Source organism: Oncorhynchus kisutch, linkage group LG28, assembly GCF_002021735.2.
Source record: "Oncorhynchus kisutch isolate 150728-3 linkage group LG28, Okis_V2, whole genome shotgun sequence".
Taxonomy (NCBI): Eukaryota; Metazoa; Chordata; class Actinopteri; order Salmoniformes; family Salmonidae; genus Oncorhynchus; species Oncorhynchus kisutch.
In genome coordinates, this window is record NC_034201.2 from 45,215,464 (window position 1) to 45,242,160 (window position 26,697).

The window sequence follows — 26,697 nt, forward strand, 5'->3', positions numbered from 1 at the left end:
TTTACCCCAAAACGTGTCTGGTCTAGTTATTGGTTTAGACCGTGTGATCACTTCCGGTTCAAAGTTTGAGGAGGTCACGGTGTCCTTCCACACGTGTGTTTCCAGGCATAACTAGTACTCGCATTACAGTAGCTGGTAACTGGAACTTGGGGCTTATCAAACCATTGTATTTTATTTATTTACTAGTCAAATTGACCAAGCTATAATCATGCTAAAGATGCTTTCCCGAGCGGTGACTACCGCAGTCCGAATTTCTACATCCACAATGTCCTCGACTGGTGCTCTCCATCCTCTTGCCAGATCGGCGTTATGCTCTCCAAACTCGGGAACAATCCGGCCGTTCACCCGGTCTCTCTGGATGATGAGTAATAATGGTGCAGCATCGGGGTACCGACCAAAACTCTTCGGTTCAAAAGGACCGAGTCCTGTATCCTGTGAATGTGTGTCGCTACATACGGAAGGTAATGATCGCTAAATTGGGTAGCTAGCTAGTTACTGTAGTGTGAGTACTAGCTATGTTAACGTTAGCTAGCTAAATGACCCCCCCCTCCACTTGCTTGGTCTTGTTGAACTAGCTAGCTAGTTAATTGTGTGTAAAACAACGGAGGAATAGCTGCGACCAGCTTGGACAACTTTTGTAACATATGTTATCATATAACTATCTGTCTGGAGGGGCAAGATGTGTCCCCCAATGTATGGAACCATCATGTCTATAGTATCTAGTCAAAAGTTAACTCGTGGGTTTATCAAGCAAGACAGCGTGTTTTAGAGCAGTGCCGAATGCGAAGCTGATGATGAAACCAACTATTGAGTGTGATGTGTGACATCCCTGATGGCATCTCCATCTGGACCTGTGTCGAGCAATGCGCATGTGACCTTGGAAATGAAACCTGGGTGGGGACAGTCTATGGGACTAACGTTAATAAACGTTAAGTTAATAATGACTTCTGTTTTTTTGTTTAATATGATCTTATTAACCGCTCTGTTTCAGGAGACAAAGCCTTTGGAGATTTCCTGTCTGATGAAACGAAAGAAGAGAAGAAAATTCAGAAAAGCAAGACTCTTCCCAAGATGTCTGGAGGGTGGGAGCTAGAGCAGAACGGCACAGAAGCCAAACTCCTCAGGACGCTCTCTGGAGAAAAGTAATGAGCATGGCGAGAAAATAACGTTATGTTAATCTTACAATACATAGGCACACCTCCCCCACCCTGAGTAAATGGCCAATTATTTAACCTTCATTTAACTAGGCAAGTCGGTTAAGAACAGATTCTTATTTACAGTGACGGCCTAGGAACAGTGGGTTAACTGCCTTGTTCAGGGGCAGAATGACAGATTTGTACCTTGATCTTGCAACCTTTCGGTTACTAGTCCAACACTCTAACCACTAGGCTACCTGCCGCTACACTCTAACCACTAGGCTACCTGCCGCCCCTACACTCTAACCACTAGGCTACCCTGCCGCCCCTACACTCTAACCACTAGGCTACCTGCCGTCCCTACACTCTAACCACTAGGCTACCTGCCGCCCCTACACTCTAACCACTAGGCCACCTACCGCCCCTACACTCTAACCACTAGGCCACCTACCGCCCCTACACTCTAACCACTAGGCTACCTGCCGCCCCTACACCCTAACCACTAGGCTACCTGCCGCCCCTCCACTCTAACCACTAGGCCACCTGCCGCCCCTCCACTCTAACCACTAGGCCACCTGCCGTCCCTCCACTCTAACCACTAGGCCACCTGCCGTCCCTCCACTCTAACCACTAGGCCACCTGCCGTCCCTCCACTCTAACCACTAGGCTACCTGCCGCCCCTACACTCTAACCACTAGGCCAACCTGCCGCCCCTACACTCTAACCACTAGGCTACCTGCCGCCCCTACACGCTAACCACTAGGCTACCTAGGCTACCTGCCGCCCCTACACTCTAAGCACTAGGCTACCTACCCCCTACACATTCTAACCACTAGGCTACCTACCCCCTCTACACTCTAACCACTAGGCCACCTACTGCCCCTACACTCTAACCACTAGGCCACCTACTGCCCCTACACTCTAACCACTAGGCTACCTACTGCCCCTACACTCTAACCACTAGGCTACCTGCCGTCCCTCCACTCTAACCAATAGGCCACCTACCGTCCCTCCACTCTAAGCACTAGGCTACCTACCCCCTACACATTCTAACCACTAGGCTACCTACCCCCTCTACACTCTAACCACTAGGCCACCTACTGCCCCTACACTCTAACCACTAGGCTACCTACTGCCCCTACACTCTAACCACTAGGCTACCAGCCGTCCCTACACTCTAACCACTAGGCTACCTGCCGTCCCTACACTCTAACCACTAGGCTACCTACCGCCCCTCCACTCTAACCACTAGGCTACCTACCGCCTCTACACTCTAACCACTAGGCTACCTAACGCCCCTACACTCTAACCACTAGGCCACCTGCCGCCCCTACACTCTAACCACTAGGCTACCTACACTCTAACCACTAGGCTACCTGCCGCCCCTACACCCTAACCACTAGGCTACCTGCCGCCCCTCCACTCTAACCACTAGGCCACCTGCCGTCCCTCCACTCTAACCACTAGGCCACCTGCCGTCCCTCCACTCTAACCACTAGGCCACCTGCCGTCCCTCCACTCTAACCACTAGGCCACCTGCCGTCCCTCCACTCTAACCACTAGGCTACCTGCCGCCCCTACACTCTAACCACTAGGCTACCTAGGCTACCTGCCGCCCCTACACTCTAAGCACTAGGCTACCTACCCCCTACACATTCTAACCACTAGGCTACCTACCCCCCTCTACACTCTAACCACTAGGCCACCTACTGCCCCTACACTCTAACCACTAGGCTACCTACTGCCCCTACACTCTAACCACTAGGCTACCTGCCGTCCCTACACTCTAACCACTAGGCTACCTGCCGCCCCTACACTCTAACCACTAGGCCACCTACCGCCCCTACACTCTAACCACTAGGCCACCTACCGCCCCTACACTCTAACCACTAGGCTACCTGCCGCCCCTACACCCTAACCACTAGGCTACCTGACGCCCCTCCACTCTAACCACTAGGCCACCTGCCGCCCCTCCACTCTAACCACTAGGCCACCTGCCGTCCCTCCACTCTAACCACTAGGCCACCTGCCGTCCCTCCACTCTAACCACTAGGCCACCTGCCGTCCCTCCACTCTAACCACTAGGCTACCTGCCGCCCCTACACTCTAACCACTAGGCCACCTGCCGCCCCTACACTCTAACCACTAGGCTACCTGCCGCCCCTACACGCTAACAACTAGGCTACCTAGGCTACCTGCCGCCCCTACACTCTAAGCACTAGGCTACCTACCCCCTACACATTCTAACCACTAGGCTACCTACCCCCTCTACACTCTAACCACTAGGCCACCTACTGCCCCTACACTCTAACCACTAGGCTACCTACTGCCCCTACACTCTAACCACTAGGCTACCTACTGCCCCTACACTCTAACCACTAGGCTACCTGCCGTCCCTCCACTCTAACCAATAGGCCACCTACCGTCCCTCCACTCTAAGCACTAGGCCACCTACCGTCCCTCCACTCTAAGCACTAGGCTACCTACCCCCTCTACACTCTAACCACTAGGCCACCTACTGCCCCTACACTCTAACCACTAGGCTACCTACTGCCCCTACACTCTAACCACTAGGCTACTACTGCCCCTACACTCTAACCACTAGGCTACCAGCCGTCCCTACACTCTAACCACTAGGCTACCTGCCGTCCCTACACTCTAACCACTAGGCTACCTACCGCCCCTCCACTCTAACCACTAGGCTACCTACCGCCTCTACACTCTAACCACTAGGCTACCTAACGCCCCTACACTCTAACCACTAGGCCACCTGCCGCCCCTACACTCTAACCACTAGGCTACCTACACTCTAACCACTAGGCTACCTGCCGCCCCTACACCCTAACCACTAGGCTACCTGCCGCCCCTCCACTCTAACCACTAGGCCACCTGCCGTCCCTCCACTCTAACCACTAGGCCACCTGCCGTCCCTCCACTCTAACCACTAGGCCACCTGCCGTCCCTCCACTCTAACCACTAGGCCACCTGCCGTCCCTCCACTCTAACCACTAGGCTACCTGCCGCCCCTACACTCTAACCACTAGGCTACCTAGGCTACCTGCCGCCCCTACACTCTAAGCACTAGGCTACCTACCCCCTACACATTCTAACCACTAGGCTACCTACCCCCTCTACACTCTAACCACTAGGCCACCTACTGCCCCTACACTCTAACCACTAGGCTACCTACTGCCCCTACACTCTAACCACTAGGCTACCTACTGCCCCTACACTCTAACCACTAGGCTACCTGCCGTCCCTCCACTCTAACCAATAGGCCACCTACCGTCCCTCCACTCTAAGCACTAGGCTACCTACCCCCTACACATTCTAACCACTAGGCTACCTACCCCCTCTACACTCTAACCACTAGGCCACCTACTGCCCCTACACTCTAACCACTAGGCTACCTACTGCCCCTACACTCTAACCACTAGACTACCTACCGCCCCTACACTCTAACCACTAGGCTACCCTGCCGCCCCTACACTCTAACCACTAGGCCACCTACCGCCCCTACACTCTAACCACTAGGCTACTACTGCCCCTACACTCTAACCACTAGGCTACCTGCCGTCCCTACACTCTAACCACTAGGCTACCTGCCGTCCCTACACTCTAACCACTAGGCTACCTACCGCCCCTCCACTCTAACCACTAGGCTACCTACCGCCTCTACACTCTAACCACTAGGCTACCTAACGCCCCTACACTCTAACCACTAGGCTACCTGCCGCCCCTCCACTCTAACCACTAGGCCACCTGCCGTCCCTCCACTCTAACCACTAGGCCACCTGCCGTCCCTCCACTCTAACCACTAGGCCACCTGCCGTCCCTCCACTCTAACCACTAGGCCACCTGCCGTCCCTCCACTCTAACCACTAGGCCACCTGCCGTCCCTCCACTCTAACCACTAGGCTACCTGCCGCCCCTACACTCTAACCACTAGGCTACCTAGGCTACCTGCCGCCCCTACACTCTAAGCACTAGGCTACCTACCCCCTACACATTCTAACCACTAGGCTACCTACCCCCTCTACACTCTAACCACTAGGCCACCTACTGCCCCTACACTCTAACCACTAGGCTACCTACTGCCCCTACACTCTAACCACTAGGCTACCTACTGCCCCTACACTCTAACCACTAGGCTACCTGCCGTCCCTCCACTCTAACCAATAGGCCACCTACCGTCCCTCCACTCTAAGCACTAGGCTACCTACCCCCTACACATTCTAACCACTAGGCTACCTACCCCCTCTACACTCTAACCACTAGGCCACCTGCCGTCCCTCCACTCTAACCACTAGGCCACCTGCCGTCCCTCCACTCTAACCACTAGGCCACCTGCCGTCCCTCCACTCTAACCACTAGGCTACCTGCCGCCCCTACACGCTAACCACTAGGCTACCTAGGCTACCTGCCGCCCCTACACTCTAAGCACTAGGCTACCTACCCCCTACACATTCTAACCACTAGGCTACCTACCCCCTCTACACTCTAACCACTAGGCCACCTACTGCCCCTACACTCTAACCACTAGGCTACCTACTGCCCCTACACTCTAACCACTAGGCTACCTACTGCCCCTACACTCTAACCACTAGGCTACCTGCCGTCCCTCCACTCTAACCAATAGGCCACCTACCGTCCCTCCACTCTAAGCACTAGGCTACCTACCCCCTACACATTCTAACCACTAGGCTACCTACCCCCTCTACACTCTAACCACTAGGCCACCTACTGCCCCTACACTCTAACCACTAGACTACCTACCGCCCCTACACTCTAACCACTAGGCTACCCTGCCGCCCCTACACTCTAACCACTAGGCCACCTACCGCCCCTACACTCTAACCACTAGGCTACTACTGCCCCTACACTCTAACCACTAGGCTACCTGCCGTCCCTACACTCTAACCACTAGGCTACCTGCCGTCCCTACACTCTAACCACTAGGCTACCTACCGCCCCTCCACTCTAACCACTAGGCTACCTACCGCCTCTACACTCTAACCACTAGGCTACCTAACGCCCCTACACTCTAACCACTAGGCCACCTGCCGCCCCTACACTCTAACCACTAGGCTACCTACACTCTAACCACTAGGCTACCTGCCGCCCCTTCACTCTAACCACTAGGCTACCCTGCCGCCCCTACACTCTAACCACTAGGCTACCTACCGCCCCAACACTCTAACCACTAGGCTACCTGCCGCCCCTACACTCTAACCACTAGGCTACCTGCCGTCCCTACACTCTAACCACTAGGCTACCCTGCCGTCCCTACACTCTAACCACTAGGCTATCTACCGCCCCTCCACTCTAACCACTAGGCTACCTACCGCCTCTACACTCTAACCACTAGGCTACCTACCGCCCCTCCACTCTAACCACTAGGCTACCTACCGCCCCTACACTCTAACCACTAGGCCACCTACCGCCCCTCCACTCTAACCACTAGGCCACCTACCGCCTCTACACTCTAACCACTAGTCTACCCTACCAATGATGTGAACCCTGTCACGATTCACATCATTTGAAATGTATTCTTTATGGGAATCATTGTCTGATCCCTTTCCCTTCCTTGCAGAGTGACGGTCACATTCAACATCAACAACAGTGTCCCCCCTAACTTTGAAGAGGAGGCTGAACAAGTGCAAGGACAGAAGTCGGCAGAAAGTGAGGTAAGCCTAGAGCTGGACTGATCAACCAAAACTTAGGCAGACATTGGCTTCCTCTTACTGAAGCATTCTGATTATGTAAGTCATTTTCTTTAATGATGCAACACAGCATTCCTGTAGATTGTTCTAAATGTAAAATCATTATTTGGTCAACAGTAATAGCCTGACTATGTATTGTGTTGATTTTTGCTATGAAAGTCTCTTTTTCACTTTTGGTTATGTGAGCGAGCCACCCACTCCCTCTGCCCACTGTGACACAGAGGAGGGAGAGATGCATTTTGAGAAGCTCAAGCATATGACCGTTGCCCAGAATGCTTTCAAAGCAACTACTGTTGGACTATTCTAATCAAGTGAGGGAGACTTTGTCATTTCCTCAAACAATCATCTTTATTCAATATCGATTAGTTATTGCAATAATGAGGCTGTTCGACCAAACACCCTCGAGTGTTGGACTAAGAGTCTAACCTTTACAGACAATGTTCTTTCTTAAATAGCTGATACCAATAATAGATTGGGGGGCACCAGAAGAAGCCACTTTGGGTTCATCCTGTGGTCATCTGCCTCTGGAGTTCTTTTCCCAGGTGCAATGAAATGTTTGTTCTATTCCTTCAGGATACTATCTCTCTCGTCACACACACACACACACACACACACACACACAATGCCGGGCCAATCAGACTCGGAGACATCGATCTCACATGCGCCACTAATCATAGAATGGAATGTGGTTGTTTGGTTTTCACCACCAAGCCATCTCCTAAACAGTTGTCAGCCCGCCCAAGCTTCAAAGACTCCTCTCAGTTCAATCAGAATGAAGAGAGAGGTGGAAGAACCCTACTGCATAAGACAACCATTCGGTGGATAAACATCGTCTTGTAACTTTGATACCATAAGAGTCATAGCTTTGGGTGAGTATATCGTGTATTTCTCACCTCTTAATATTGAGTTGGTGGTGTAGTATGGTTTTGCAGCGTGGCGAATAGACCAAGTGGCCTAGCGCTGGTCTGTCCTGTATGACATTACATTTACTGATTAGCCATGTAGGCTAATAGATTGATCAACTCAAAGCCACAAGATAAAAAATATAATATTTAGAGGTGTATCTTTAAGTGCTTTGAGTTCCGGTGTTCTCGGGTGGCGAGTAATAGGTTATAATTTAGGCTGATATGAACAAAAGTGGCAAATTCATCCCCGAAGAGACACAAATGTTTTCATTTTGAAGGACAGGATTTGTCCTGGCTTTCAAGACAGCCTGAATTGCTTCGCCTTGCTTTTCTGGTTGGCTGGGAAGTTTCACCGACTAATTATTACAGATCTACAGAAGTATAAGTTTCACCGTGGCACTGAACATGGCGATACGTTGGCACTTGAGAACTATTACGATATGTCAAATATGAGTAAATTATTGCATTGTGTCATTCATGGCCTACCTGAGACATGGTAGTTGGGAGGGCATACTAGCGGTCGCCAATTTAATAAATATGCAATGTGCAGAAATCACTCCCGCCATTTCCTGGTTGCTAAAATTCAAATAGTTAGTCTAATTTCAGTTTGTGACAAAACAAACAATGCATTGTGTAGAGAATCATTGTACCATCTACACCTCTGTGAAATATGTCTACTGGACGAAAACAGAGCCCTTGGCGCTGCAGTGTTGACCATCTCCCATCACCCAAAATATAGTATTTTCAGCTCTTTGGCGTTGGATGTACGAAACTGAAAGTAAAAGTCTACAAACTGAGCTTAAGAACGGGAAGCATAGAAATAGCTCACTTAGAACAGATCTACCGCTTCTTAGACTTGTAATTCAATGATAATGACAGATCTATAACGCACATTTCTTCTGGGAATTTGATCAGGCCGCCCAAAATGTTACATATTGCCGCTTTAATTTGCCCAAGTGGTTGAAATGTTTCCATTACCCACAAAGTGTTTTTTTTTTAAACACTAGGTTTTTGCGCAAATTAAATCAATTTATTTTATACATCCAGCAGTTAACGACACTCTAAAAATAATTTTCACGTCTATTTTCTATACAAACTTTCTAAATGTCGACAACAAAAACAAGTCACTGGACTAGTTAATGGAAGCATAGCTACTGGCTACCATCTAAGTTAATAACTGGCACTGTGGGGAAAAAAACTGTCTCGCACCCTCCTGTAACTTATATAAACTGCCGGGGGGGGGGCTTTCCTTTTTCAGGACGCTGTCTTTCAAAGATAATTGGTAGAAATCCAGAACGTCACAGATCTTTATTGTAAAGGGTTTAAACACGGTTTCCCCATGCTTGTTCAATGAACCATATACAATGAATGAACATGCACCTGTGGAACAGTCATTAACTTCTTGATGCACCCCATCCCGTTAGTGGGATCATTTTTATCAACACCCGCTGAATGGCAGTGCGCCAAATTCAAATAAAATTACTAAACATATTTCATTTTCATGAAATCACAAGTGCAATAGAGCAGAACACAGCTTAGCAGGTCAAATCAAAATCAAATCAAATGTTATTTAATACAACAAAATGTGGGGAAAAGGGGGTGTGAACACTTTCTGAAGGCACTGTGTGTGTGTGTGTCTCTCTGTGTGTGTGTGTCTCTGTGTGTGTGTGTGTGTCTCTGTGTGTGTCTCTGTGTGTGTGTGTGTGTGTGTGTGACTTAGTTTTGATTGACGTTTCCAGCACTGGAAATAGGGCGCAGGGCCATACACCTGTGTGTGTGTGTGTGTGTGTGTGTGTGTGTGTCAAATCAAATTTATTTGTCACATACACATGGTTAGCAGATGTTAATGCGAGTGTAGCGAAATGCTTGTGCTTCTAGTTCCGACAATGCAGTAATAACCAATGAGTAATCTAACTAACAATTCTACAATTACTACCTTGTACACACACAAGTGTAAAGGGATAAAGAATATGTACATAAAGATATATGAATGAGTGATGGTACAGAGCGGCATAGGCAAGATACAGTAGATGGTATTGAGTGCAGTATATACATATGAGATGAGTATGTAAACAAAGTGGCATAGTTAAAGTGGCTAGTGATACATGTATTACATAAGGATGCAGTAGATGATATAGAGTGCAGTATATACGTATACATATGAGATGAATAATGTAGGGTATGTAAACATTATATTAAGTGGCATTGTTTAAAGTGGCTAGTGATATATTTTCCATCAATTCCCATTATTAAAGTTGCTGGAGTTGAGTCAGTGTGTTGGCAGCAGCCACTCAATGTTAGTGGTGGCTGTTTAACAGTCTGATGGCCTTGAGATAGAAGCTGTTTTTCAGTCTCTCAGTCCCTGCTTTGATGCAGCTGTACTGATCTTGCCTTCTGGATGATAGTGAGGTGAAGAGGCAGTGGCTCGGGTGGTTGTTGTCCTTGATGATCTTTATGGCCTTCCTGTGATATCGGGTGGTGTAGGTGTCCTGGGGTGCAGGTAGTTTGCCCCCGGTGATGCGTTGTGCAGACCTCACTACCCTCTGGAGAGCCTTACGGTTGTGGGCGGAGCTGTTGCCGTACCAGGCGGTGATACAGCCCGACAGGATGCTCTCGATTGTGCATCTGTAGAAGTTTGAAAGTGCTTTTGGTGACAAGCCGAATTTCTTCAGCCTCCTGAGGTTGAAGAGGCGCTGCTGCGCCTTCTTCACAACGCTGTCTGTGTGGACCAATTCAGTTTGTCCGTGATGTGTACGCCGAGGAACTTAACTTACTACCCTCTCCACTACTGTCCCGCCGATGTGGATAGGGGGGTGCTCCCTCTGCTGTTTCCTGAAGTCCACAATCATCTCCTTTGTTTTGTTGACGTTGAGTGTGAGGTTATTTTCCTGACACCACACTCCGAGGGCCCTCACCTCCTCCCTGTAGGCCGCCTCGTTGTTGTTGGTAATCAAGCCTACCACTGTGGTGTCGTCCGCAAACTTGATGATTTGAGTTGGCGGCGTGCATGGCCACGCAGTCATGGGTGAACAGGGAGTACAGGAGAGGGCTCAGAACACACCCTTGTGGGGCCCCAGTGTTGAGGATCAGCGGGGTGGAGATGTTGTTACCTACCCTCACCACCTGGGGGTGGCTCGTCAGGAAGTCAGTACCCAGTTGCACAGGGCGGGGTCGAGACTCAGGGTCTCGAGCTTGATGACAAGTTTGGAGGGTACTATGGTGTTAAATGCTGAGCTGTAGTCGATGAACAGTATTCTCACGTAGGTATTCCTCTTGTCCAGATGGGTTAGGGCAGTGGGCAGTGTGGTTGAGATTGCATTGTCTGTGGACCTATTTGGGAGGTAAGCAAATTGGAGTGGGTCTAGGGTGTCAGGTAGGGTGGAGGTGATATGGTCCTTGACTAGTCTCTCAAAGCACTTCATGAGGACGGAAGTGAGTGCTACGGGGCGTTTAGCTCAGTTACCTTAGCTTTCTTGGTAACGGGAACAATGGTGGCCCTCCTTGAAGCATGTGGGAACAGCAGACTGGGATAAGGATTGATTGAATATGTCCGTAAACACACCAGCCAGCTGGTCTGCGTATGCTCTGAGGACACGGCTGGGGATGCCGTCTGGGCCTGCAGCCTTGCGAGGGTTAACACGTTTAAATGTTTTACTCACATCGGCTGCAGTGAAGGAGAGTCCGCAGGTTTTGGTTGCGGGCCGTGTCAGTGGCACTGTATTGTCCACAAAGCAGGCAAAAAAGTTATTTAGTCTGTCTGGGAGCAAGACATCCTGGTCCGTGACTGGGCTGGTTTTATTTTTGTAATCCGTGATTGACTGTAGACCCTGCCACATACCTCTTGTGTCTGAGCCGTTGAATTGTGACTCTACTTTGTCTCTATACTGACCCTTAGCTTGTTTGATTGCCTTGCGGAGGGAATAGCTACACTGTTTGTATTCGGTCATGTTTCCAGTCACCTTGCCCTGGTTAAAAGCAGTGGTTCGCGCTTTCAGTTTCACGCGAATGCTGTGATCAATTCACGGTTTCTGGTTTGAGAATGTTTTAATCGTTGCTATGGGAACGACATTGTCAATGCACTTTCTAATGAACTCGCTCACCAAATCAGCGTATTCGTCAATGTTGTTGTTGGACGCAATGTGGAACATATCCCAATCCACGTGATCGAAGCAGTCTTGAGGCGCGGAATCAGATTGGTCGGACCAGCGTTGAACAGACCTGAGCGCGGGAGCTTCTTGTTTTAGTTTCTGTCTGTAGGCAGGGAGCAACAAAATGGAGTCATGGTCAGCTTTTCCGAAAGGAGGGCGGGGGAGGGCTTTATATGCGTCGCGGAAGTTAGAATAGCAATGATCCAAGGTTTTACCAGCCCTGGTTGCGCAATCAATATGCTGATACAATTTAAGGAGTCTTGTTTTCAGATTAGGCTTGGTGGAAGAGTGGGGTAACATCTCACAGCAAGAACTGGCAAATCTGGTGCAGTCCATGAGGAGGAGATGCACTGCAGTACTTAATGCAGCTGGTGGTCACACCAGATACTGACTGTTACTTATGATTTTGATCCCCCCCTTTGTTCAGGAACACATTATTCAATTTCTGTTAGTCACATGTTTGTGGAACTTATTCAGTTTGTTGTTGAATCTTATGTTCATACACATGTTAAGTTTGCTGAAAATAAATGCAGTTGACAGTGAGGCCGTTTTTCTTTTTTGCTATGTGTGTATATATAGTTATCAGGTAAGTTACATTGCTATATATTGCTGTATGAATTGGTCCATACCAGCCAGCTGTTACAACGCTAAGGCTTTGAACCTTGTGTGTTTCCTAACAGCCAGATATTGTGTCCACGCCAAACTTTGTTGTCGAGGTGACGAAACCAGCAGCAAAACATTCCTTGGTGTTTGACTGCCATTATCCTGAAGATGAGGTAAGATATCCTACAAGTGAATCATCATGGGCTATATTGGTCCAGAAACATTTAATTGAAGACATCTTTATCAACATAGTTATTGGGAAGCACACTTTGATTTGTTCCTTACCACATTATGTTAATAAGCAATAAATCTAACAATGTTGGGTTAAATTGATTTCTCAGGTAAGCCATGGTGAAGGGGAAGAGGAGAGCGACATCTTTTCCATACGTGAGGTCAGTTTCCAGCCCGAGGGAGATGGCGAGTGGAAGGAGACGTCCTACACACTCAACACGGAGTCTCTGGATTGGGTAAGAGCTGATGCTCATGGTCTTTCTCTCAGCATGTCTAAATATCATTATTCTAGCCTGTTCCGTTTGTGGTGTTCCCAGGAGGGCAGAAAGTACCCAGGCTATTATTTATGTACGATGACTTTAGGACATTTTCAGGAAGGCTGCTCTACTTGAAGTTGGCCCAGCTTATAGGTGCTTCAAACTGGCCTGTCTCTCTAGGCTCTGTACGACCACCTGATGGACTTCCTGGCTGACCGGGGGGTTGACAACACGTTTGCTGATGAACTGATCGAGCTGAGCACGGCCATGGAGCATCAAGAATACGTCAAGTTCCTGGAGGACCTTAGTGGCTTTATCAAATGCAATTAATGTAGATGGAACAAAATCCATTAACTGTAATTTAAACATGTGGCTTAGACACCATCCCCTCTTCCATTTGTTTCCAATCTAATTTTGTGGCGTCCTCCCAAGTGGGTACAAGAATTGTTGCATTAGATGTTTCTGCAGCTTTTAATTTCATATTGAATCACTTTGCTGCATCTTACTGTAACTGATGTTACTATAAAAGGCTATTAGTATTGTCGAAATCATGGAGCAAGATTAATGTCTCACCACAGGTTAGTATCAATGACACGAGTGTTTAAGCATGATTTTATTGCTGACATATCAATTAGTTGTGTACATCTCATGACATGAGGACAACAGTACAGAAAATAAATTAAGCCAGTGATCATATCAAAAATACTTGTTTCAGGCATTGAGCTGGTTGTAGCAGTCTGTACCTTTTCAGGTAGGAAGGCCTCCAGAAAGACAACATCTGAGACACTGGTAACAGAGGAACATCAGCTGTTAAAATCAGAGCTATGGCATCGCATTAGCCAGCGCCAATGTACTGCCATAACTACTTTCGGCACACGATTGTGCCCTTGTATAGCAAGTCTTTAAGACATGCTCTGAATACCAGTCAAAACTAAAAAACAGCCCAATCTTACTGTACAAATAGTCTTTATTTCAGAGAACAAAAATCCTCCCACGGACACAGGATGGTTAAAAATCAGCTTTTTTCCCCCCGGTAGGACGGGTGATTCACAGAACTATGGACAGGTAATCACAAGCCTGAAACCAGAAACAAGATCCAGTCAGTGATCATTCAACAATATGATGGAACTATTCAAGGGTAATTGCTTTGACACCTAAAATTGTGTAGGACCCCCCCTTAATCAAAAAATGACTTCATCAGAGGAATGAGTAGTGATACTAGGTAGGTGGAACATTATGGCCTGACTTCCCAAACAGAAGAGGATTGTAAGTATGAGAAAAGACAAGTGTGTGTCCCAAGTGGCACTGCTTCTTTTATAGTACACTACTTTTAACCAGGGCCCATAGAGTTCAGGTCAAAAGTGGGTACACTATGTAGGGAACAGATTGCCATTTGGGACACAAGCATGTATTCAAGCCAGTCAGTCACCTTGCAGCTCATCATGAGGTTAGGGGAGCTATCTGCATTGGAGGCCATGGAGAAGACCGGGTTCTGAAGACAATCCTCCATGTGTTCAGTTACTCTCCTCTCCAATAAACACTGCAGAGACTCTGGGGTCACGTTGCTTTGCTGGAGACAAGATGAACAGACACCGATGAGACGTCAAATCAGCACAAAAGCGTAGTACATTAACTAGAAAGTGCCTTAACGTGATCATGAGGAACAGAGTGGTCAGCACAACTGATAATCCAACAGGCATATTTGGGTTTGTCAATTTGAATTGTGTAGGAGATCATACAAACCCTTGTGTTGATGTAAAGCCCACAGGGACAGGAGGTAAAATGGCTGTTCACAGTTAGGTTGTGCCTGAAATGTAGATAGTCATACAGTCTGTGGTTTTTAAGAGTTTTAACTGTGACACATCCGAGCAGGTGCAATAGCATATCAAGTCACATCTTGGAAAGACTTACAAATGGCATACGGGACAAATGATTTGCCTTCCCACTTCCAGCCCTTCGACAACTGAATTCAAGTACTGCTCCTCAAACCGCATGCTTTTCTCATATTCCTCAATGATGGAGAGCTCTGGAGAGAGAACAAGTTGCATGAACATTCAGAGAGAACCATCTATGCCCAGGGGTTTCATCCGGTTTTCCTGTCTGTGTGTAGCTGTGGGCGGGTGTGTGTGTACTAATAGTCAGGCAAGATTCACTTGGGAATTAAACTACCTTGTGACATAAGTTCCTGTTGGATTTCTTCAAACACTGCCAGTTCATCATACTCCTTCATGACACTGTACATCTGTAGAGAAGACATGAGGTGAGTTCTAAGTAGCCATCTAGTATCTGCCTTATTTAAAAAAATAACCTTCATGTAATGCCATTAATACATAACATGTAAAGTTAGCTGTAGATTAGTTGTATGCATGTGTCATGTTAGCTACACGATCACCTCTCGTGCACAGTCATTAGTATACAACTGACAAACCCTCACCTCTTCCAGTCCGTCGTTACGCCACAGGGAGGGCAGCCCTCGGTTGGCTGACTGAAGCGCGTTCCACTCTTCCTCCATCACCTCCTGGACGAAAACAGAGCCCTTGGCGCTGCAGTGTTGACCATCTCCCATCTGACGGTACTTCTCCAGTAACCTGGATCGGCTGTTCTTCAACCTGTCCACGCAACGCTGAGGAACAAAAGTTAACCATCAAAACAAGTTACACTTCATGAACTAAAGCTTTGCCATTAACTCGGTGAGCCACGCAAGTCTTCTTGAGCGTTATTCCAATTCTGGTTTTCAGCTAGATTCAGATAAAGATGACGCCTAATGTTTGGCCTCGAGTCTATCAACTAGCCGTGGTTAACTTGTTCGCAAACCTCCGTGCAGATATTGATAGATTCCATAACTAATCTATCTTACCTTCCTGTAGGTTTCCTTCCATGGTGGAGTCGTCCCCTTGTGAAGAGAACGATGTCTGTTTAACGCATCCATGATTTCAATAGCGTTGATGACGTATCGTTAGTGTATAATTTTAAAAATCTAACTAGCTACAAGTTCACAACAACAAACCAAACAGTTCTGCTTTTGCAGCATTTTGGTCGAGTTTTAAGCTTTCCGACAAACCCTCGTGGCCCGGAAGTTGTTACTAAGCCTGGGATATGTAGTCAGTCGAGTGGTTCACTGCCTACACGCAACCCTTCCTCTCTGATATCAATTAACAACCTGTTTGGCAAAAATATTAGCAACTCTCTTAATACATTGAAACTATGTTTACATTTTATTTATTTATTATTCCCAATAATTAATCGTTGATCATTCCAAAAATGTCAATTCTATGCAGAGATAAATATGTGTTTGACATTTGCACGTTATTGCCGTCGTAGTGTATGTAGACATGATGATATGCATCTACTGACAACCCATCCGGGTATCTCAAGCACCCCGGTAAAACACAAGAGTTGCAGTAATGAACATTTACCAACAGATGGCATCACTGTGCCATCTTACACCCATAACATCTTTCATTTAATAAAATAGGACAGGAGGTGTCAATTCACTAACAAAACAAACCTAGTAACAATTTCCAACATGAACAGTTTAGTAATGTTTTTTAACAACAACACATTTTGATATTCTCTTCACTTTTATCTCTGTCAACAATCCCTGATGGGAAACCTACAGATTAAGTATTTTTGGTGGCTGGGACAGACGCCCGCAGCGTGAAAAGACAGGGGGCTTGTCTGCAAGGACTGCGGGTTCCCGCACAGGCGTGTCACCTGAATGTCTATGGGGAGAATTGATGGGCGAGGGAGCGGCCGACCTGTGATCCCCTGGCTCTTCGCCCAGTGCCTCAGGCCCCATGTGTCTTGCTGGGGTTCTGTCTTTTGTCATGCGACCCCTTTGACCATCAGGCTTCTGAGTAGGTGCTGGCTCAGCAATCCAAAGGTCAACCCTGTTACGACGGTACAGTGATCCATTCACTTCGACCAAGTAGGAGCGTGGTGCCACTTTCTGTACACAGGATCCGAGTCTCCAGAGGCCTGTCCGGTCCCCTGGTAGTGGCTTCATTCGCAACGTTTCACCCACCCTGAGCTCAGGTAAGTCTTTTGCTGATTTGTCGTAGATGAACTTGGAGACCTGTCTTCTGTGACGTAGCTTCACCAGCACGTCTGTCACCACACATGGCTCCAGGAGAGTGCTGGCTACTGGCAGAGCTGCTTTTAAGCGCCGTGCCATGAGGCGCTGTGCCGGGCTGCTGTCCATATGCCTTCTGTCGGGGTATTGCGCCACTGCAGGATTGCTTTCCAGGCATCTTTGCCCTCTCGCAGAGCCTTTTTGCAGAGGTTCTTTGCGATTTTTACTGCGGACTCCGCCTTCCCATTAGCTTTTGGGTGTCGTGGTGATGAAGTGACGTGCTCGAATTCCCATCCTGCAGCAAATTTTCGGAACTCAACTCCGGAGAATTGGGGTCCATTGTCTGAAATTACCCTATCTGGCTGGCCGTAGCGGGCAAACTGAGCCTTGCAGCGTTTGATCGTTGTCTCTGCTGAGAGGTCGGGGAGGAGGTCGATCTCCCAAAAGTCTGAGTAATGATCGACTACCAGCAGAAATTCTTTGCCACTGTGCTGGAAGAGATCTAGACTTACTATCTGCCAGGGGCGCATCGGTAGCACGTGGGACATCATCGTCTCTCTCTGTTGCTCAATGGCATATTCATTGCAGATTGTGCATTTACTGACATAGTCTTTGATTTCACTCTGCATTCCTGGCCAATACAGTGTGTCACGTGCTTGCCAACATCTCAGGGCGCAGAGAACGGGGAATAACGACTCTCTGACTCTTGAATATTACTCCGTTTTGAACACTGAGCTCCTCTTTGACTGGCCAATATTCTCTGACGGCTAAAGCAGTTTCTTCCCTGCAGTCGGGTCAGCCCATCAGAATCACAGACCTCAATGCCTGGAGTTGCCCGTCCCTGTCTGTGTGCTGTCTGATTTGTATAAGGCGCTGGTCCGTAACATTAAGGTAGTCAGCCTGGTTGATGTGTTCAACATCCACTTGCTCTGTTTGTAAGCTGCACACTGCGTGTTGTTCATGCATGGAGCGTGTGTGAGTGCCTGATGCAGTAGCCCTGCTGAGCGTTGTCACTCACATACATCTCTGGCCCTGGCTTATACACCACCTTGAGGTTGTAGTTTTGTAGGGCCAGTAGCATGCTCTGCAGTCGTTTTGGGGCATTCAGGAGAGGCTTGCTGAATATAGCAATAAGGGTCTTGTGATCTGTCTCTGCGGTAATATTGTCACGCCCGTACAGGTAGTGGTGGAAGCGTTGGCATGCAAACACAATGCTGAGGCACTCCTATCTGGGCATAGTTCTGCTCTGTTGGGGTGAGTGCCCTAGAGGCGAATACCACAGGCTGGCCCTCCTGCATGAGGCAACAGCCAAGTCCATACTGGCTTGAGTCACTCTGAATCGTGACAGGTTTTGACACATTGTAGTATCGCAGTACAGGCGTCTGGGTGACCAGTTGTTTTATTTCCCTCACCGCTGCGTCATGTTTTGGGAGCCAATGCCAGATGGTGTCCTTGTCCATGAGCCTCCTCAGTGGCTCACACACTTCAGAGAGCCGCGGTAGGAATTTGGCCAGGTAGGTGACGAATCCGACGAAGCGCTGCACTCCCTTCACGTCAGATGGGTGGGGCATTTCCAAGACAGCCTTCACTTTTTCAGGATCCGCCTTCAATCCGGTGGAGGACAAGATGTGCCCATGAAAGCGGACCTCTGGCACTTTAAACTGAAGCTTTTTTATGCTTAGCCTTAGTTTGACCTGTCTGCATCTGACCATCAGGGCCAGCAGCTTGGTGTCATGGTCACATTCTGCCTCCTCATCACTGTCCCCACAGCCCACTACGAGGATGTCATCTGCTATGGGTTCCACGCCACTGAGTCCCATCAACAGCTCATGCTGTTTCCGCTGATACACCTCTGGAGCCACGGAGACACCAAACGGAAGCTTCAACCACCTCTTCCTGCCCCAGGGTGTCCAAAAGGTGGTCATGTAGCTGCTGGGCTCGTCGAGCTTGCACTGCAGGAAGGCATCTCTGGCATCCACGAGCGTGAAGACTCTGGCCTTTGGGAGCTTGTAAAGAACATCCTCCAACGTGGGCATAATGGAATGTGAACGTCGCAGAGCCCGGTTGAGGTGTTTAGGATCAATGCATATCCGTAGCTTGTCTGGTTTCTTGACGATAACCATATTACTTATCCAGTCCGTAGGCTCGTGATGGATTTGATGTGGCCATCTGCTTCGTATTTGTCAAGCTGAGCCTTCGTAGCTGCTTTCATGGCCACTGGTACATTGCGGGGTGCACTCTGTACAGGCTGGATTGCTACGTCCAACTCAAAGTGGACTTTCCCAGGAACTGACTCGACCGGTGCGTTGAAGACACCATGGTACTTGCTTAGGAGTGTCTTCTTGCTCAGGGGCCCAGCCTGGACTTTGTCTATAATGTTAAGATCGGCTGGGATGGTGAAGTTAATAAGTCCAAGGCGCTCGCATGTAGAACCTGACAGTAATGGCTGTTGACTAGCCTCAACTATTTCAAACTCAAGGGTGTATTTCTGGCCACGTAAAACACACTCTGTCACAAACAGGCCTAAAGAGGTCATGAACTGGCCTGAATACAGTTTCAGCTTGGTGCTACTCTGTGTGAGTTTGTCTCTGGGCGCGAGCCTCCTTTTGTCTTTAAGGCTCATAACGTTGCATGTGGCCCCTGAATCTAGCTGGCATTGCTGGACGTTAAAATTGTATTTGTCCCTCCCCTTTTGTAGTCCTATTATGTGGCTCAGTGTTGTTGTCGTATTAAAAAAAGGATTCTGCTAATGTTTCCAGCCATATAAAGTGTAGTAGAATTGCATAAAATGTGATTATAAAAAGGGCAACATTTTCCTGTGCAAAGAAAGGAGAAGAAATGTATCTGATAACCTCGACCTACTCTACGCCACTATACGCGTCATTGAACGCGATCGGTGTTTGAGTTATATTATTTTGACCGTCCATTTTAATTATCACATTAAGAATAGTAGTCTTAAATAAGTTTGCAAAGGATGCATGGAATGCTTCATTATAAAGGTGAATTTTTATGGTGAAAATTTGCTTCTCCAAACTTGAAACCCATGTGCCGCCTATGCTCCCAGGCAAAGGCCTGGTCCAATTGGCTGGTCTGGGACATAGGGTCGGTCTCCTCCTATGTCATAACATAGCCTAGTGAATTTATCATCCACTGTTTGAGATAAGGTGTTGTAAGAAAGAGTGGCCACCTTTCAGCTGTTCCTGGTTTAGCTGTTCCCAGCTGAACCTTAAGGGGCCGTAACAGGACCCTCCCAATGACATGGGACAACACATCTGACTGTGTGCCACACACTCCACTAGGCTAGGAGGGCTTTTGGATTGGACATAGCCCACGCGTTCCAGATTCCATCTGTCAACTTCAGCACGCGTTGCGCTTATTCAAATGCCACAGTGACTGGTCAAATAAGAATTGGGACCTAAATTGGGGGGGAAGTTAATTGCAGTTCTATAATGAAATGGCAGAAACAATATCCCTAGAATTGTCTCAGGGACAAGGACAAGGCAAACAGCAGAACCAGCTCAACTCGACTTGGAATCAGATTCGGACCAAGAAGAAAATCATGCCACCACCATCGGGACCAGACCGGCTGTTACTGGTTCTTTTTTTCCACCTGCAGGTCATCCATAGCGGACACTTCATGGTGCCTGAGTCTATGTTGTTGAGTCAGGTATTCTGTCTATGTTGTTGAGTCAGGTATTACCCTGGGTCTATGTTGTTGAGTCAGGTATTACCCTGGGTCTATGTTGTTGAGTCAGGTATTCTGTCTATGTTGTTGAGTCAGGTATTCCCCTGGGTCTGTGTTGTTGAGTCAGGTATTCCCCTGGGTCTATGTTGTTGACTCAGGTATTCCCCTGGGTCTGTGTTGTTGAGTCAGGTATTTGGTCTATGTTGTTGAGTCAGGTATTCCCCTGGGTCTATGTTGTTGAGTCAGCTATTCCCCTGGGTCTATGTTGTTGAGTCAGGTATTCCTCTGGGTCTATGTTGTTGAGTCAGGTATTCGGTCTATGTTGTTGAGTCAGGTATTCCCCTGAGTCTGTGTTGTTGAGTCAGGTATTCCTCTGGGTCTGTGTTGTTGAGTCAGGTATTCTGTCTGTGTTGTTGAGTCAGGTATTACCCTGGGCCTGTGTTGTTGAGTCAGGTATCCCCCTGGGCCTGTGTTGTTGAGTCAGGTATCCCCCTGAGTCTATGTTGTTGAGTCAGGTATTCCTCTGGGTCTATGTTGTTGAGTCAGGTATTCCTCTGGGTCTGTGTTGTTGAGTCAGGTATTCCTCTGGGTCTGTGTTGTTGAGTCAGGTATTCCTCTGGGTCTATGTTGTTGAGTCAGGTATTCTGTCTATGTTGTTGAGTCAGGTATTCCCCTGAGTCTATGTTGTTGAGTCAGGTATTCTGTCTATGTTGTTGAGTCAGGTATTCCCCTGAGTCTATGTTGTTGAGTCAGGTATTCCCCCCCTGGGCCTATGTTGTTGAGTCAGGTATTCCCCTCCTGGGCCTGTGTTGTTGAGTCAGGTATCCCCCCCCCTGGGCCTATGTTGTTGAGTCAGGTATTCCCCCCCTGGGCCTATGTTGTTGAGTCAGGTATTTCACCCCCTGGGCCTATGTTGTTGAGTCAGGTATTCCCCCCCTGGGCCTATGTTGTTGAGTCAGGTATTCCCCCCCTGGGCCTATGTTGTTGAGTCAGGTATTCCCCCCCTGAGTCTATGTTGTTGAGTCAGGTATTCCCCCCCTGGGCCTGTGTTGTTGTTGTATGGCCCTGAACATTGTGCTTTCTGAAAACAAACTTAAAGATAATTTTAAAAATTTAGTCTAATCAATATTGCTAAATATCAAGCAGGTGTCCATGGCTACTGATTTTCTGCCTCTCTGTGTGTTAGTGCGTGCTTGTGTGAGCGTGAAACAGAATAATTGACTCACTCTACTTGTAGACTAGTTAAATGCCAATGCCATCCTCCTCTCTTTCATGTTGGCAAAACGATCTATGACTCTGTCATGCAGTACTCTTTACATTCTTTGTTTTCATAGGCTACCGAGCTAAAATGCTTGCTAGCCTAACTTCCTCACATGGGCAACAATGAACCAGCTAAGTTAGAGAGCTAGTTAACATGAGACTACTAGCCTACATATTGAACTTCAATAATCTCAGGCCAGTGGCACAACATGTTAATTTATGGTTAGATAAGAAACTCTGTCATAATCAAGGTTCCTGTACAGAGAATTGAGTCAGAACCACAAATCCACATCTCCATCCATGACTTGGGAAAGGGCCGATTTAGCACGCTACCTTCTGCAGGACATCAACACAAGCAGTCCAGAAACAAACACGTTTGTCTGACAATGATGACGTTTTGAATCAGGATGTGATTCGATTGGTGTGAAGCCAATTCCAAACTGCTGCACCAGGAGCAACAAAGCTCAGCTCAATGCTAATTGGCTAATTATTTTAGATGTATTTATTTTTTTAACAAGGGAGGCCAAATGCTTGCCTGCATCAATCAAACGCTACAGCAGCAATATGTCATACTCTTTTGTTCCCGACAGCATCAGATACATGGGCTACACGTACTGAGGCAGAGGGGGCGCTGTTTCCCTGTCCAGACAGCATCAGATACATGAGCTACACGTACTGAGGCAGAGGGGGCGCTGTTTCACTGTCCAGACAGCATCAGATACATGAGCTACACGTACTGAGGCAGAGGGGGCGCTGTTTCCCTGTCCAGACAGCATCAGATACATGGGCTACACATACCGAGACAGAGGGGGCGCTGTTTCCCTGTCCAGACAGCATCAGATACATGAGCTACACGTACTGAGGCAGAGGGGGCGCTGTTTCCCTGTCCAGACAGCATCAGATACATGAGCTACACGTACTGAGGCAGAGGGGGCGCTGTTTCACTGTCCAGACAGCATCAGATACATGAGCTACACGTACCGAGACAGAGGGGGCGCTGTTTCCCTCGTTCTTATTATTTATACTAAGTTAACATATGGAATAGTTTTTAGATGGTCACACCATGTATCATTTAGTTATTTGATATGGAATATTACACAATTATTTGATAAAATATTGAATTAGGCATGTACTACTATAGCCCATACAAACGCATCGAATAAGAGGTTCATCAATTGCAAAAAAAATAAGGATCTGTCCAATATCTAAGATATATAAGAAAGCTCAGGAAATATATCTATATATATTTTGGACACATATTTAACCCTTTCATAGTTCCATTTGTTTGTATGGGTTACCTTCAGATGAGTCCCCTGACACTTGTGGGGGTCGTAGAGCAAAACGAAGAACAGCCGTTTCCATAGAGGGGCTATGATAGTTTGTAGGCCCAAACCGTTCGGGCGTTACAGATGTTTTTCATGAGAAGCCAGATTTTCAGGATGTCTCATAGTCTGACAAACACTGCTGTAACTCGGCCACCTTCCACAGCAGATGAGGAGGGCCGACATCGGAGGATACGGTGAATTGAGACGTAGCCCAGCAGATGAGGAGGGCCGACATCGGAGGATACGGTGAATTGAGACGTAGCCCAGCAGATGAGGAGGGCCGACATCGGAGGATACGGTGATTTGAGACGTAGCCCAGCAGATGAGGAGGGCTGTCATCGGAGGATACGGTGATTTGAGACGTAGCCCAGCAGATGAGGAGTCTATCTATGTCCATATGACTGGACAGGAAATAGAAAGAACATCTAATGTGACAGACCATATGACTGGACAGGAAATAGACCATATGACTGGACAGGAAATAGAAAGAACATCTAATGTGATAGACCATATGACTGGACAGGAAATAGAAAGAACATCTAATGTGATAGACCATATGACTGGACAGGAAATAGAAAGAACATCTAATGTGATAGACCATATGACTGGACAGGAAATAGACAGAACATCTAATGTGATAGACCATATGACTGGACAGGAAATAGAAAGAACATCTAATGTGATAGACCATATGACTGGACAGGAAATAGAAAGAACATCTATTGTGATAGACCATATGACTGGACAGGAAATAGAAAGAACATCTAATGTAATAGACCATATGACTGGACAGGAAATAGAAAGCATCAACTGAATGTTAAATGTGTTTCCTGTCAGGTATTTTAATTATCTGTATTGTCTACTTGTTTTTTAAGTCTTGATTGTGGTTGTTTGTAATGTCTTGTTAATTTGTTGTTGGACCCTAAGAAGATTAGCTAGCATTACAGAGTTAGCTAATGGGGATCCTAATAAAAAAATGACAAATTCCACAACGCCCTAGCAAGCCACCAGCCCACTTTGAGGTAACGGCGCTTACCGTTGCAATTCTAGACATTCTTGGGACCCGGATGGACGTCTAACTTTGACTTGAAACTAAAGAGATCTCCCTGAGGCACTGAGGCATTGAGTCAGGAATGGAGTGCACAAGGCCCAGTGTTGTAGAGGATTGGGAGCTGCACTGAGCTGCAATGCTTCTGGTAATAATAGGTGTGGCATTGAAACACAGTCACAGTGTATAGCTTTATTTCATCTACATGATCTACTGTCTTGTCTCTGTGTCCCTGATCAGCAAGGCCACGACGCTACATAAGACAACAGAGTACATCGGTCAGATTCAGCAGGAGAGAGCTCAGCTGCACGAGGAGGCTCAGAGACTCAGAGGCTAGATTCTGCTCCTTTAACTCTGCCATCAAGTAAGAAATGCACTAAACATACTGTACATAACATACGTGTGTGTGTGTCACAGGAGGTTGATGGCACCTTAATTGGGGAGGACAGGCTTGTGGTCATGTCTGCAGCGGAATGGGTAGAATGGTTTTTACATGTGTTTGATGCCTTTCCGGGTCGTTATTATGAGCCGTCCTCCCTTCAGCAGCTTCCTGTGTCGTGCGTGTTTATGTGATCATAACAAGCCTCTCCCTAATGTAGTGTGTTCCAGCTGCAGCTGCCCGTCACCTGCCAACGCTTTGACCACATGAGGGAGAAGTTCAGAGAGTACGTCCGGGCACGGACTCTACAGAACTGGTGGTTCTGGATCGTATCCCTCTCCACTCTCCCTGGCCACAGGAACCTTTAGGATAAAACTTCAGTGTTAGATCTGGGCCTGTATTCACAGCAACAATAACAACAATGTCTCAGTGTAGGAATGCTGACATAGGGAAGGATCTGCTTTTTAGATATTCATAAATAAGATGAAATGGATCCTCATTACAAATGCTAAGATGCCTTTTTACATATGGCTCCTGGAGTGGCTCACAGAGGAAAAGACAAGTCACACAATATGGTTATGTAAATATCATGTATTGTGCTTTGCATTGTGTGTCCTGTACTGTATCTATGTGTGTGTGTGTGTGTTGTCGTAGATAATAAAACATAAATCAGAATGGTTCTTTCCTAAACACTAGCTCAGTTCAGCATCATCGTAGAGCCCCTGTTTGAGTCCTATAACAGGATGGTGTCCACAGCCAGTGTAGAGGATCTGTGTCGTACCACTCTGTCCTGGCTGGACCAGTACTGTTCCCAACCTGCCCTCAGACCCAGTGAGTTCAACTTCACCAGCTTCAATGACTATCAGTTAACCATGTTGTCTGTCTGTCTGTCTGTCTGTCTGTCTCTGTCTGTCTGTCTCTGTCTGTCTGTCTGTCTCTTTTCTCTCTTTTTCTAGCTCCTCATCTCCCTCTTACCCGATTCTCTCTCCCTCCCTCTGTTTCTGTCCTTAGCTCACTCCGTCTCCTCAGCACATCCACGTCCATCCTGACAGACCCCAGTCTGGTCCCAGATGAGGCCACCCATGCAGTCACCCAGGCTTAGTGCCTCCCCTACCCGTCCCCAGGACCATTCCCCCTCCACATGGCTCATCAACAGGGAAAACACACAGCCTATAGGACCCTATGGAACAATTTGATACCCTGTAACACACAGCCTATGTGACCCTATGGAACAATTTCAATAGATGGAAAACCAAGCTGTGCCAAAGGATCACAGAGCTGAACCCACTTTAAAGCACACATACAGTAGGCACTAGTAATGAGAACGATTTACCAAAATGTCTGCCATTGTTCAGGTTTTAAACCAACATCAGTTCAATTATTTAAATTCCATTTCGTTCTGTTCTTCTTCTTCTCCTCTGAGTGTAATGCTCAGTTTCTCTAGAGATAAATCAGATCAAGCCTGAAATGTAGTAGACCAATACTCTACATAGTTTAGTGCAGAAAACGTGGTTATTAACTACAATGACCCTAATCCTTTGCTCGTCTGCTTGTCCGGTTTGATGGAGAGGGATAGAAAGCAATTGCTTCGCTAAGTATCTCTACCTGAAAATACATGATCTAAGAAATTGATAGTTGGTATAAAGTATTTTCCTTTGCCTTATTTACTTTGAAGAACAACTTGTACTGTCACGCACAGATTCACAGACTAGCGGCTAATAAACGTGAACAAAATAGAACCAGGAAATGATTGCCCACTCTCCAAATACTATGCAATGCAGATCCCGCCTTCATCCTGCTTTGATAAACTTGTTTCGCCTCGTTGTGTGAATCTGGGTAGGCGATAGGCTATTTTGTTTTAAATGGGCTCCCGAGTGGTGCAGCGGTCAGTGCATAGAGGCGTCACTGCAGTTCCTGGTTCGAAT

General features: G+C 47.4%; 3 protein-coding genes across 5 annotated transcripts; 2 read left to right on the forward strand and 1 right to left on the reverse strand.

Moving 5' to 3' along the window:
* Positions 1-49: 49 nt before the first annotated feature.
* c1qbp (complement component 1, q subcomponent binding protein) lies at positions 50-13,547 on the forward strand. Its single transcript, XM_020470852.1, has 6 exons — positions 50-461; positions 992-1,142; positions 6,730-6,823; positions 12,593-12,688; positions 12,857-12,982; positions 13,184-13,547. The coding sequence occupies exons 1-6, from the start codon at positions 209-211 to the stop codon at positions 13,331-13,333; spliced, it is 870 nt and encodes a 289-aa protein (XP_020326441.1). The 5' UTR covers positions 50-208; the 3' UTR covers positions 13,334-13,547.
* Positions 13,548-13,603: 56 nt separating this feature from the next.
* Positions 13,604-16,115, reverse strand: rpain (RPA interacting protein). 2 transcript variants are annotated; one of them, XM_031807841.1, is made up of 7 exons: positions 15,861-16,115; positions 15,438-15,626; positions 15,173-15,245; positions 14,915-15,029; positions 14,747-14,810; positions 14,433-14,573; positions 13,604-14,080 (listed from the first exon to the last, which is right to left on the reverse strand). In XM_031807841.1, the coding sequence occupies exons 1-7, from the start codon at positions 15,930-15,932 to the stop codon at positions 14,051-14,053; spliced, it is 684 nt and encodes a 227-aa protein (XP_031663701.1). In that variant the 5' UTR covers positions 15,933-16,115; the 3' UTR covers positions 13,604-14,050. The 2 variants fall into 2 exon arrangements, with proteins under 2 accessions (XP_031663701.1, XP_031663700.1); XM_031807840.1 differs by having other exon boundaries at positions 14,747-14,834; positions 15,861-16,087.
* On the forward strand, positions 15,585-26,681 carry LOC109878639 (carbohydrate-responsive element-binding protein-like). Of its 2 annotated transcripts, none has more exons than XM_020470853.2 (6): positions 15,585-15,693; positions 23,512-23,695; positions 24,634-24,757; positions 24,993-25,101; positions 25,474-25,603; positions 25,784-26,681. In XM_020470853.2, the coding sequence occupies exons 2-6, from the start codon at positions 23,668-23,670 to the stop codon at positions 25,819-25,821; spliced, it is 429 nt and encodes a 142-aa protein (XP_020326442.1). In that variant the 5' UTR covers positions 15,585-15,693; positions 23,512-23,667; the 3' UTR covers positions 25,822-26,681. The 2 variants fall into 2 exon arrangements, with proteins under 2 accessions (XP_020326442.1, XP_031663702.1); XM_031807842.1 differs by having other exon boundaries at positions 15,586-15,693; positions 23,509-23,695.
* The last annotated feature ends 16 nt before the right edge of the window (positions 26,682-26,697 follow it).